Genomic DNA, 12,803 nt, shown 5'->3' on the forward strand with positions numbered 1-12,803 from the left:
GATCTGCATGTTGGAAGACTTAGCCTTTGAATTGTTAATCACTTTACCCTTTCTTTAGTGCTGTACTATTTATAGTGAGTTAATCAGTTTTCCTTATTTGATTACTTTGGGAGGGGCTCAATGCTATAGGTTTATACCAGAGTATTTTTAAAAGACAGAGTATAGTCCAAGCATCTGGTTGGTCTTTCTGAGGTCATGCATCAAAGCCAATATTTTACCATTAATATGGTTTGGCTCTGTGTCTCCATCCAAATCCCATCTTGAATTGTAATCCAAATTGCAATCGCCACATGGGAGGGACCTGGTGGGAGGTGATTGGATCATGGGGGCAGTTTCCCCCATGCTGTTCTCGTGATAGTGAGTTCTCACGAGAGCCAGTGGTTTTAAAAGTGTTTGGCAGCTCCCCTTTTGCTCTCTCGTGCTACCTTGTGAAGAAGGTGCCTGCTTCCCCTTTGCCTTCCACCATGATTGTAAGTTTCCTGAGGCCTCCCCAGCCATGTGGAACTGTGAGTCAATTAAACCTCCTGATATGGTTTAGCTGTGTCCCCACCAAATCTCAACTTTAATTGTATCTCCCAGAATTCCCACATGTTGTGGGAGGGACCCGGGGGAGGTAACTGAATCATGGGGGCCAGTCTTTCCCATGCTATTCTCATGATAGTGAATAAGTCTCACAGGATCTGATGGTTTTATCAGGGATTTCTGCTTTTGTATCCTCTTCATTTTCTCTTGCCACCACCATGTAAGAAGTGCCTTTTGCCTCCTCCCATGACTCTGAAGCCTCCCAAGCCATGTGGAACTGTAAATTCAGTTAAACCTCTTTTTCTTCTCAGTCTCAGATATGTCTTTACCAGCAGCATGAAAACGGACTAATACAGTAAATTGGAACCAGTAGAGTAGGTTGCTGCTGAAAAGATACCTGAAAACATGGAAGCGACTTTGGAACTGGGTAACAGGCAGAGGTTAGAACAGTTTGGAGGGCTCAGAAGAAGACAAGAAAATGTGGGAAAATTTGGAACTCCCTAGAGACTTGTTGAATGGCTTTGCCCAAAATGCTGATAGTGATATGAACAATAAGGTCCAGGCTGAGGTGGTCTCAGATAGAGATGAGGAAGTTGTTGGGAACTGGAACAAAGGTGACTCTTGTTATGTTTTAACAAAGAGACTGGTGGCATTTTGCCCCTGCCCCGGAGATTTGTGGAACTTTGAACTTGACAGAGATGATTTAGGATATCCAGCAGAAGAAATTTTTAAACAGCAAAGCATTCCAGAGGTGACTTGAATACTGTTAAAGGCATTCAGTTTTATAAAAGAAGCAGAGCATAAAAGTTCAGAAAATTTGCAGCCTGACAATGTGATAGAAAAGAAAAACTAATTTTCTGGAGAGAAATTCAAGCTGGCAGCAGAAATTTGCATAAGTAGCAAGGAGCCTAATGTTAATCCCCAAGACCATGGGGAAAATGTCTCCAGGCCATGCCAGAGACCTTCACAGCAGCCCCTCCAATCACAGGCCTAGAGGCCCAGGAAGAAAATGTGGTTTCATGGGTCAGGCCCAGGTCCCTGTGCTGTGCGCAGCCTAGGGACTTGGTGCCCTGTGTCCCAGCTGCCCTAGTCATGGCTGAAAGGAGCCAACATAGAGCTCGGGCTGTGGCTTCAGAGGATGGAAGCCCCAAACCTTGGCAGCTTCCACATGGTGTTGAGCCTGTGGGTGCACAGAAGTCAAGAATTGAGGTTTGGGAACCTCTGCCTAGGTTTCAGAAGTTGTGTGGAAATGCCTGGATGCCTAGGCAAAAGATTGCTGTAGAGGCGGGGCCCTCATGGAAAATCTCTGCAGGGCAGTGCAGAAGGGAAATGGGTTGGAGCCCCCACACAGAGTCCCTACTGGGGCACTGTCTAGTGGAGCTGTGAGAAGAGGGCCACCATCCCCCAGACCCCGGAATGGCAGATCCACTGACAGCTTGCACCGTGCACCTGGAAAAGCTACAGACACTCAACACTAGCCCGTGAATGCAGCCAGGAGGGAGGCTGTACCCTGCAAAGCCGCAGGGTGGGGCTGCCCAAGACCATAGGAACCCACCTCTTACGTAACCTGGATGTGAGACCTGGAGTCAAAGGAGATCATTTTGGAGCTTTGAAATTTGACTGCCCCGCTGGATTTTGGGTTTGCATGGGCCCTATACACCCTTTGTTTTGGCCAATTTCTCCCATTTGGAATGGCTGTATTTACCTAATACCTGTACTCCCATTATATCTAGGAAGTAACTAGCTTGCTTTCGATTTTACAGGCTCATAGGCAGAAGGGACTTGCCTTGTCTCAGATGAGACTTTGGACTGTGGACTTTTGTGTTAATGCCGAAATGAGTTAAGACTTCGGGGGATGTCTTAACTGTTGGTAAGCCATGATTTGTTTTGAAACTTGAGGACATGAGATTTAGAGGGGTCAGGGGTGGAATGATTTGTTTGGGGGCTGTGTCCCGACCAAATCTCAACTTTAATTATATCCCCCAGAATTCCCATGTGTTGTGGGAGGGACCCAGGGGGAGGTAATTGAATCATGGGGGCTGATATTTCCCATGCTATTCTCATGACAGTGAATAGTCTCATGAGATCTGATGGTTTTATCAGGGGTTTCTGCTTTTGCTTCTTCCTCATTTTCTCTTGCTGCCACCATGTAAGAAGTGCCTTTCACCTCCCGCCATGATTCTGAGGCCTCCCAAGCCACATGGAACTGTAAGTTCAATTAAACCTCTTTTTCTTCCCAGTCTCAGATATGTCTTTATCAGCAGCATGAAAATGATCTAATACACCTCGTTTCTTTATAAATTACCTGGTTTCAGGTAGTATCTTTATAGCAGTGTGAAAACAGAGTAATACAGCCTTGTTGCAGTTGTAGCAGAAAGGACCCAAGTCTAGACTCTACGACTTAATGGCGCAAGTGTCAGAAGCCATTGATTCTGCATTTACAGACTTTACTCTAATGGATACATGGGACTAGAAGGGAATTGGAGTAAGAAAGGCAGCAGCCCGCAGAAACTGGGCTCTCTGTGCACTTCTTAGTCTCCTGTTATAAATATGAAATATTTCCTTGGCTTTGGCAGATTTCTGGGCCTGTCTCTGCCATCCTGACAACTTATTCCTGGTTTGAAATTTCTAGTTGAGCCCTTGGTATCTAGGCTCCATCTAGTTGTGCCCCAGGATATTCAGCTTCTGTTCTCATCCATGGCCACCACTCTTGGTTTCCCATTTGGTCCTGCCCTTCTAGCAGTCATTGGAACTTGCTTTAAGCCTAACTCCTACTCATCCTTCAGATCTCAAGTCATATGTCATTGCCTTAGGAAGAACTTCCTTGAGACTCAAGACTAGGTCAGGTCCTCTTGATACATGCCCCAAGAGTTTCTTGTGTTTCACCTTCACAATTTGTAATTTATTACTTCTCACAATTTGTAATTATTTTTGTCATCTGTTCTATACCCATCCTATATCTTCAGCACCTGGGACAGTGCTTAGCACAGAGTAGGTGTTCAATAAATGTGTTCAGTAAACATGAAACAATGAAGCTTGTGACTTTGGCCCCTACCTAGTTTTGTATTTACAAGGTCATAGTGCACATTATACCTCAGTTTATGCATGTATAAATTAGGATAATATTATTTTACCTACCTCACAGTTCAAGGTGCTATGCATGTAGCAGATGCTTAATAAAATGCTTGTAGAATGAGTGAATGCATATGCTATCTCTATGATAAAAGAAATCTATATTTTAACTAAGATTTATTTCACTTAACAAGAGGAATGGAGTACCCAAACAGGAGGAGTCATGTTTTTTGAGCTGGAAATAAAATTCAGGATTTCATATACCTTTGCTCAGGGGTCTATATTTTTCTTCTGGTCATACTTTAGTATTAGACATATATTAAATGGGGAAGGGGGAAATTTTTTGAATGGATTTGGACAAAACTAGTAATGATTGACTTTTCCAATTTCTAGGCTGGTTGTGGCTGTCACAGATTTTAACTCCTCGGTGCACCAAGAGTACAGATTCCAAATTGCCTATATCTTAAAAACTTGTAAGAAAGAAGCAATGGTGAATGTGAATCTGAACACCAGGGAGAGTTCCAGAAAGGGAACTCCCATCAGTTGGTACAGCTAATTGGCCTTATGAAACCAGTGGCAGGATAAGATCTTGACCTCTGAGAATGACAGCAAAAGTGCTCTCAGCTTAGTAGGACCTGGTACCACAAGTCTCACAGGCTGGCTTACCTTTGGCCTGGATTAACCTGCCTGTTCTCCCCATTCCCCCATCAGTACAGGGAAGATACCTTGCATATAAAATACAAATGCTACTTAGTTTTTCTTTTTCTTGTTCATCTCTTCTCCACCATGTCCATCCACTGCCTTCTGGGATCCCTCCCATTTGACATTTCCTTCGGGATACAGAATACAGAGAAGGGAGAAGGTGCAGGAAGGATCCAAATGTTACTAGAGTTATACATTTTATTTGAGCTTCATCTCTTTGGAGAAAGGGGAACAGGGATGAGAGGATTAAGTTAGAGATGGTCCTGGCACAAAGCCCGGAGATGTGGGGTGTGTGAAGAAGGAAATTCATGACTAGAATATATGCTGAAGGTGAAATGAGGGGAGCCTGGATAGGGAATTCAGAGATAATTGTTGGCATTTAGTAATGTGGTCTGGGAATGTGATCCCAGTGCAGAGCAAGGAAGAAGGCTGGCAGGTAGTAGGAGTCACAGTCAGGAAGGAAGTACTGTAGTTCGTATCCAGTCTAGGTCTCTGGACAATTGACCCCTTTTGGGTAGGAGGATTTGCCAGGATTATCTAACGCCTTATTTCTAGTTCATCTCCTAGACATCTTCACTGCTGTTGCCCTCTGGTGAGTATGAATCCATAGGATGGCGTCTCCTCTCCACTGACCATGTCCGAGGCTGAGTCTGAGACTGGGTGGAAGCCATAGACGGATGACACATAGGCCAGTAATGCTGCTGAGGAAAAGTGTGAGCTCTTGGCCTAGATTTGGGGTCGGGCTCCATCTCAGGCTCAGTCTCAGGCTGGGGCTCCATCTCGGTCTCGGTCTCGGTCTCAGCCTTGGGCTCTATTTCAGGCTCCAGCTCTGACTCAGGCTCCAGCTCCCGATCCAGGTCTAGGTCCAGACCCAGCCCAGCCTCTTGTTCTGATTCCAGCTCCAAATCCAACTCAGACTCCTCTTCTACAGGCTGTTGGATCTTGGTGAAGCCTGGACTTACATTTTTTTGGCTTCCTGGAAAACTGCTGCTCATTTTATGTGTTGAGTTGTCATTCTGAAATACAATTAGGTGGGTTAAAATTTCTAATTAAATTTAACTTTCTGCTGAACGCAGTGGCTCATACCTGTTAATCCCAGCACTTTGAGAGGCTGGGGCAGGAGAATCACTTTAGCCCAGGAGTTGAAGGCCAGCCTGGGCAACATAGTGAAACTTCTATCTCTACAAATAATAATAATAATAATAATAATAATTTTAAAAACTAGCTGGGCATGATGGTGCATACCTGTAGTCCTAGCTACTCAGGAGACTGAGGCAGGAGGATTGCTTAAGGCTGAGACTGCAGTGAGCTGTGTTTGCACCGCTGCACTCCAGCCTGAGCAAAAGAGTGAGACTTTGTCTCAAAAAACAAACAATAAAAACCAGAATTTTAATTTTTGAGCAGTCAAGGAATTTCAGAATACAATAGGACTTAAGGTACCAGAACCATGGGTTCCTTGCAGAGTAGAAAATATTTCTTGCCAAATTCTACTTTTCTTTTTATTATTATTATTAATTTTGACACAGAGTCTTGATCTGTTGCCCAGGCTGGAGTGCAGTGGCATGATCTAGGCTCACTACAACCTCTACTTCCCGGATTCAAGTGATTCTCTTGCCTCAGCCTCCCAAGTAGTTGGGACTACAGATGTGCACCACCACGACTGGCTAATTTTTGTATTTTTAGTAGAGACAGGGTTTCACCATGTTGGCCAGGCTGGTCTCAAACTCCTGAGCTCAAGTGATCCACCTGCCTCAGCCTCCCAAAGTGCTGGGATTACAGGCGTGAGCCACTGCACCCAGCCTTTATTTATTTTTTATTAAAATTTTTTTAAAATTTTCTTTAAAATGCCAATGACATCATCCATAAATCTGCTTTTCATCTTCTTTCTACCCTCTGGTTTCTCAGTTACTCACTATTCTTCAGATTCAATCAATTTCCATCTTAGAATTTCTCTGGCTTTTCTAGTTAGACCAGATTTCATGACCAACCATTTAAAACAGCAATGGACTTAACAACATTCTGAAACATCTTGTCTTCTTGATCTTGTCTTGCCAACCCCCAGTGCAATCCTTGACAGGGCATATAAGGCTGTGTGTGACCTGGCCTCTTGCCATTCTTCTTTAGCTTTATTCCAGCTGTGGTCCCCGCCCTTTGCTCTCACCATAAAGTTATCCAGAGTTGCCTGACTACTGCTCAGCTTTGTGCATGCCGCTCCCTTTTCCTGCCTTGTCCTCCTCCATCTTGTCCACATCCACTTAGTCATCACCCCAGATTCGGAGCCAAGATGACCAGGCAGGACCACAGCTTCTTTTGTGTTCCAACTACACCTCATTCACACTTCCATCATACTACCGGTAACATATTGCTTTATTTATTTACAAACCAACTCCTTACTAGAATCTAAGGTCCTTGTGGTACATGACAGGGCCTGGTTCTTGATATCCCCAGTACCAGACACTGAGCTTGTCATATAGCAGGCGCCCACAGGCCTTGCATCAGCCTTGAATCAGCCTGTAATAGCATTCCTCAAAATTAATCACTTCACCTTTCCTGAAACATTTTCTTCTCAACCACCATATGACACTCTTCTGCTTTTCCTCCTTCCTTCCTGGTTACTGCTTCTTGGTCTCTTTGCTGTCTCCTCTCCTTCTACGGGACTTCTAGATGTTGGTATGCCCCAGGGCTTGATCTTGGGACCTTTCTCTTCTCTATCTATGCTCTCTCCATAGGGACTTTTATTTTGGGCCCATAATTTTCATTACCATCTATATGCTGATGCTGATGATTCTTTGGTTATAACCCTTCCCCTGATCTGCAGGTTTATAAATTCACTTCCATTCTTGACGTCTCCATTTGAATGTTTAATAGGCAACTTGATTTTTTTTGTTTTGTTTTGTTTTAGACAGAGTATCGCTCTGTTGCCCAGGCTGGAGTACAGTGGCATGATCTTGGCTCACTGCAACCTCCACCTCCCAGGTTCAAGTGATTCTCCTGCCTCAGGCTCCCAAGTAGCTGGAATGACAGGCATGCGCCACTATACCCGACTAATTTTTGTATTTTTAGTCGAGAAGAGGATTCACTATGTTGGCCAGGCTAGTCTCGAACTCCTGGCCTCAAGTGATCCACCTGCCTCACCTCCCAAAGTGCTAGGATTACAGGTGTGAGGCCACACCTGGCCCAGGCATTTTGAATTCAATACACATGAAATAGAACTTGCTCCTCTCCTAGCCTTCCCTGTCTTAAATAGCAGAAAACAATTGACATAGTCAATACCAAGTCTTAATATAAGAATGTTAGTACATTAGGAAACTATTTTTTAAAAACATAGTAGATAATGTCCATCTTTATTTATTTATTTTTTTGACTGGGTCTTACTCTGTCATCCAGGCTGGAGTGCAGTGGCACAATCAAAGCTCACTGTGACCTCAAACTACTGGGCTCAAGCAATCCTCCAGCCTCAAGCTCCCGAGTAGCTAGGATTACAGGTATGCACCATCATACCTGGCTGATTTTTTATTTTTTTTTCAAGATAGAGTCTCACTATGTTGTCCAGGTTGCTCTGAAATTCCTGGCCTCAAGTGATTCTTCTGCCTCAGTCTCCCAAAGTGCTGGCATTACAGGCATGAGTCACTACAGCTGGCTGATATGTCCATCTTAAACCAGCTGTCACCATTAGTCTTTTTTTTTTTATTTTTCTTGAGACAGGGTCTCACTCTGTTGCCCAGGCTGGAGTGCAGTGGCACGATCTTAGCCCGCTGCAACCTCTGCTTCCTGGGTTAAGGTGATTCTCATGCCTTGGCCTCCTGAGTAGCTGGGGTTATAGGCACGCACCACCATGCCCAGCAATTTTTTTGTATTTTTAGTAGAGCCGGGGTTTCGCCATGTTGGCCAAGCTGGTCTCAAACTCCTGGCATCAAGTGATTCGCCTTCCTCGGCCTCCTGAAGTGCTAGGATTGCAGGCATGAGCCACCATGGTTGGCTACCACTAGTCTTAATAGAGACACACAAGGATCCTTCTCATTAAATTCAGGAGTAAGGCAAGATTCATCATTATTTCTTGTTCTGAGAGGTTTAGTTAATGCAATAATACATGATATTGAAATAAGAATTCTAACAATTGGAACATAAGAGATTAGTGTTATTTTTAGAAAATATTTTCCTATTTGGAAAACCCAAAGGAATTAACAGTGAAACCTCTTAGGAATAGTAAAGTGATTCACAAAGGTAGCCAAATAATTTAATAAAAACCAATGAGTTTCCTATATGTTAGCAATTGCCAGTTAGAAAAGATAATGGAAATGGCCAGGTGTGGTGGCTCATGCCTATAATCCCAGCACTTTGGGAGGTGGAGGTGGGTGGATTGCTTGAGCCCAGGAGTTCAAGACCAGCCTGGGCAACATAGCAAAACCCCGTCTCTGTGAAAGATACAAATATTAGCTGGGCATAGTGGTGTGCGTCTGTACTCCCAAATACTCGGGAGGCTGAGGTTGGAGGATTGCTTGAGCCCGACAGGCTGAGGCTGTGGTGCACCGTGATCATACCACTGCACTTCAGCCTGGGTGACAGAGTGAGACCCTGTCTCAAAAAAACAGAAAAGTAAAACATATAAAGTATCTAAGAGTTTCCCATGTGAAGAAAGTCACAAAACCTTACTACGAATGAAACATTTAAGAAGACAATAAATGTAGAGACAGTTCATGTTTCTGGATAAGAAGAATGAATACTATAAAGATATAAATTCTCAAGTGATTTTATATTTTTAATACAACTCTAATGATTATTTCAATAAGATTTGTTTTTGTGGGGTGGGGACCTGACAAAAGATTCAAAAGTTGGTTTGGAAGAATAAATTGGTGAGAATGAGTTAGCAAATTTTGAAATAGAACACTGATGACATAGGACTTCTTAACCAAATGTTACAATGTATTATACAGCAATAATAATAAAAACAGTGTGATGGCTAGGCGTGGTGGCTCACATCTGTAATCCCAGCATTTTGGGAGGCTAAGGTGGGCAGATCACCTAAGGTCAGGAGTTCGAGACCAGCCTAGGCAACATGGTGAGACCTCGTCTTTACTAAAAATACAAAAATAAGCCAGGTGTGGTGGCGCACACCTGTAAGCCCAGCTACTCAGGAGGCTGAGGCAGGACAATCACTTGAACCTGGGAGGCGGAGGTTGCAGTGAGCCAAGATCGTGCCACTGCACTCCAGACTGGGCGACAAAGTGCGACTCTGTCTCAAAAAACAGAAACAAAAACAAAAAACACTGTGATACTGAAGCTATACAGAAAAATGAAATCCACAACTAAGCTAGAAATACACTTTAGTTTTCATAAGAAAATAATATTTTATGAGACTAACATATCAGTAGGGGAAAGAAGGCTTATTCAATAGATGGTTGGATGGTGCTATGATTTGCATGTGTGGCTTCCAAAATCCATGTTGAAACTTAATCCACATTGTGGTGGTATTAAGGGGTGAGGCCTTTGGGGAGTGATTAAGTCATAAGGGCTCTGCCTTTGTGAATGGAATAGTGCCTTATAAAAGGGCTGGAGGGCTAGCATAAGCCCTTTTGTCCTTCCACCTTCTGCCATGTGGGGATGCTGCTGAGAGAAGATGGAAGAAGCCCTCAGCAGACACTGAAACTGTCAGGACCTTGATCTTGGACTTCTCGCATTCAGAACTGTGAGAAATAAATATCTATTATTTACAAATTACTCAGTCTCAGATATTTTGTTATAGTAGCACTAATGAACTAAGATAGATGGCATATAGCCCAAAATAGTTAGCTATATAGATAAAAAATAAAGATTAAGGCTGAGTGCAGTGGCTCATGCCTGTAATCCCAGCACTTTGGGAGGCTGGGGCGGGTAGATCACGAGGTCAGGAGTTCGAGACCAGCCTGGCCAACATAGTAAAACCCTGTCTCTACTAAAAATACAAAAATTAGCCAGGAGTGGTGGCGGGTGCCTGTAGTCCCAGCTCTCTGGGAGGCTGAGGCAGGAGAATCGCTTGAACCCACGAGGCAGAGGTTGCAGCAAGCCGAGACCATGCCATTGCACTCCAGCCTGGGTGACAGAATGAGACTGTCTCAAAAATAAAAAAAAAATAAAGATTACCCTTCAATACCTGTACACTGAAATACATTCTATTTATATTAAAGAGTATAACATATAAAAAATAAAAACATAAAAATCTAGAAAATGTGTCTTATTTACCTTCTAAGAGGGAATGACTTTCTAAATAAAAAGTAAATATAAACAATAAGAAAAGGAAATATTAATAGATATGACTAAGTATGTAAAAACAAGTATGTCGAGTATCATAATTATAAATTAAAAAATAGAGAAACTTCCATTTATCGTAAAAGCAGACTGCATAATTCAAACCAATTAGTTAATTAGTCATTACTAATTATTAACTACTAGTTAACTAGTTGTTTTTTATTAACTACCAGTTAACTAGTTGTGTGTGTGTTGTTCTTTTTTTTTTTTTTTTTTTAGAGTCTTGCTCTGTTGCTCTGTCGCCCAGGCTGGAGTGCAATGGCGCGATCTCGGCTCACTGCAACCTCTGCCTCCTGGGTTCAAGCGATTCTCCTGCCTCAGCCTCCCAAGTAGCTGGGACTACAGGCACGTGCCACCACACCCGGCTAATTTTTTTGTATTTTTAGTAGAAACAGGGTTTCACCAGGATGGTCTCGATCTCCTGACCTTGTGATTTGCCTGCCTTGGCCTCCCAAAGTGCTGGGATTACAGGCAAGAGCCATCGCGCCTGGCCGTTGTACGGTCTTAACTGTTTCAGATGTGGTGTCTCATTTCATCGACTAGGCTTTGTTTAATAATGATTTCTAGTCATTAGCTAATATTAGATAATATTTTAGTGCCCATCTGTTTTAATTTCCTTTTTTTTTTTTGGAAACCTTTAACCTACACAGGTACTGATTTGAAAATGCTAAAGTGGGCCCGGGTCTCAGTATTTTTTTTTTTTTAGACAGAGTCTCACTCTGTCACCCAGGCTGGAGTGCAGTGGTGCCATCTCAGCTCACTGCAACCTCTGCCTCCCGGGTTCAAGCAACTCTGCCTCAGCCTCCCAAGCAGCTGAGACTACAGGTGCCCGCCACCATGCCTGGCTAATTTTTGTAGTTCTAGTAGAGATGGGGTTTCACCATGTTGGCTAGGATGGTCTTGAACTCCTGACCTCATGATCTACCTGCCTTGGCCTCCCAAAGTGCTAGGATTACAGGTGTGAACCACCGCACTCAGCCAGGTCTCAGTATTAATAAAAGGCTGAAAATTCAGACTTATATATTATTCTCCTTTGCATTTGTTCAGGTCGAGTCAATCTCATACTACAATGTAAAGGTAATAAAGCTGAGGTATTAGACAAGATTATAGATCTGAATCTCTGCTAGTTCATTAGTTTTATTATTCATCTCAAGAGTGGGTGGGGTGGGGAGGAATTCTAAAGGTATAGCTGGGGGAGACATTTAGAATATTTAGCAACTGGTAATAGACACTAACCAAGAATGCTGTAGAAGGATCCTTGAGGTCTGTGCTGGGTTGGGCAAACCCTCTCTTCAGTTAGGGAAATTTCTTGAATAGAACCCTGATGCCATGACAGTTAGGGCACTTGGCTGCTCAGATCCACTGCTATTTACCAAGTGGTAAGGGTGCATTTCAACATCTCAGATTCTGGTACAGCCATACTAAATACCTTTCTTGGACATTATTCATCTATCTGACCAGGTATCCTGACTCCCAGCCCCCAGCCACCCGTCACCCATCCCCCCACTGCCCTCAATCCCTCACGCTTTGTCTGTTTGTCCGACCTTGTCTGTTTCTGAGTAGGTTTCCCGTATCACTGTCTCAGATTCATCGATGCTTAACTTGGAGGAGCCTATGACCTTTCTTGACAAGGCAAACAGCACGGCGTCGTGAACGCTGAGGAACAGCTGGGTCTTGGTGATGCCAGCATCAAAGAAATCATTCCTCTCAAATGCCCTGACTATGGAAGCTACAAACCAAACCCAGAACACACAATGTCAGATACTTGGGGAGCAGAGGACCCAGGGTGCAAAACAGCCCTCTCATAGGGTGAAGGGTACTCACAGTGACACCCTGCAATGAGTATCAGAATGTTGGCATTTTGAAAGGCATTGCATATCTGCGGGGGGAGAGAAAATCAGTATCAGAAGGCTTTATACTTGCTAGGAAAGGCCTTCTAATTAGCTAAGTTTTTGTTTTGTTTTGTTTTGTTTTGTGACAGAGTCTCACTCTGTCACCCAGATGGGGTGCAGTGGCGTGATCTCGGCTCACTGCAACCTCCGCCTCCCAGGTTCAAGTGATTTGTCCACCTCAGCCTCCCAAGTAGCTGAGACTACAGGCGCACACCACCATGCCCGGCTAATTTTTGTATTTTTAGTAGAGACAGGATTTCACCATATTGGCCAGGCTGGTCTCGAACTCCTGACTTCGTGATCTGCCTGCCTTGACCTCCCAAAATGCTG

The 12,803-nt window shown here is 43.6% G+C and overlaps 1 protein-coding gene across 5 annotated transcripts in view; it reads right to left on the bottom strand.

The window, feature by feature from the left end:
- Positions 1-4,476: 4,476 nt before the first annotated feature.
- SLC26A8 (solute carrier family 26 member 8) overlaps positions 4,477-12,803 on the bottom strand; it is a 78,010-nt gene continuing 69,683 nt past the window's right edge. For all 5 annotated transcript variants that reach the window (XM_032140881.2, XM_058432539.1, XM_058432542.1 and 2 more), the window contains 3 exons: positions 12,406-12,460; positions 12,126-12,310; positions 4,477-5,312 (listed from right to left, as the gene is read on the bottom strand). In XM_032140881.2, coding sequence (XP_031996772.1) covers positions 4,860-5,312; positions 12,126-12,310; positions 12,406-12,460 — 693 coding nt within the window. In that variant the 3' untranslated portion in view covers positions 4,477-4,859. The remainder of the gene's footprint in view (positions 5,313-12,125; positions 12,311-12,405; positions 12,461-12,803) is intronic.

This window comes from Hylobates moloch, unplaced genomic scaffold, assembly GCF_009828535.3.
Source record: "Hylobates moloch isolate HMO894 unplaced genomic scaffold, HMol_V3 SCAFFOLD_20, whole genome shotgun sequence".
NCBI classification, from domain to species: Eukaryota; Metazoa; Chordata; class Mammalia; order Primates; family Hylobatidae; genus Hylobates; species Hylobates moloch.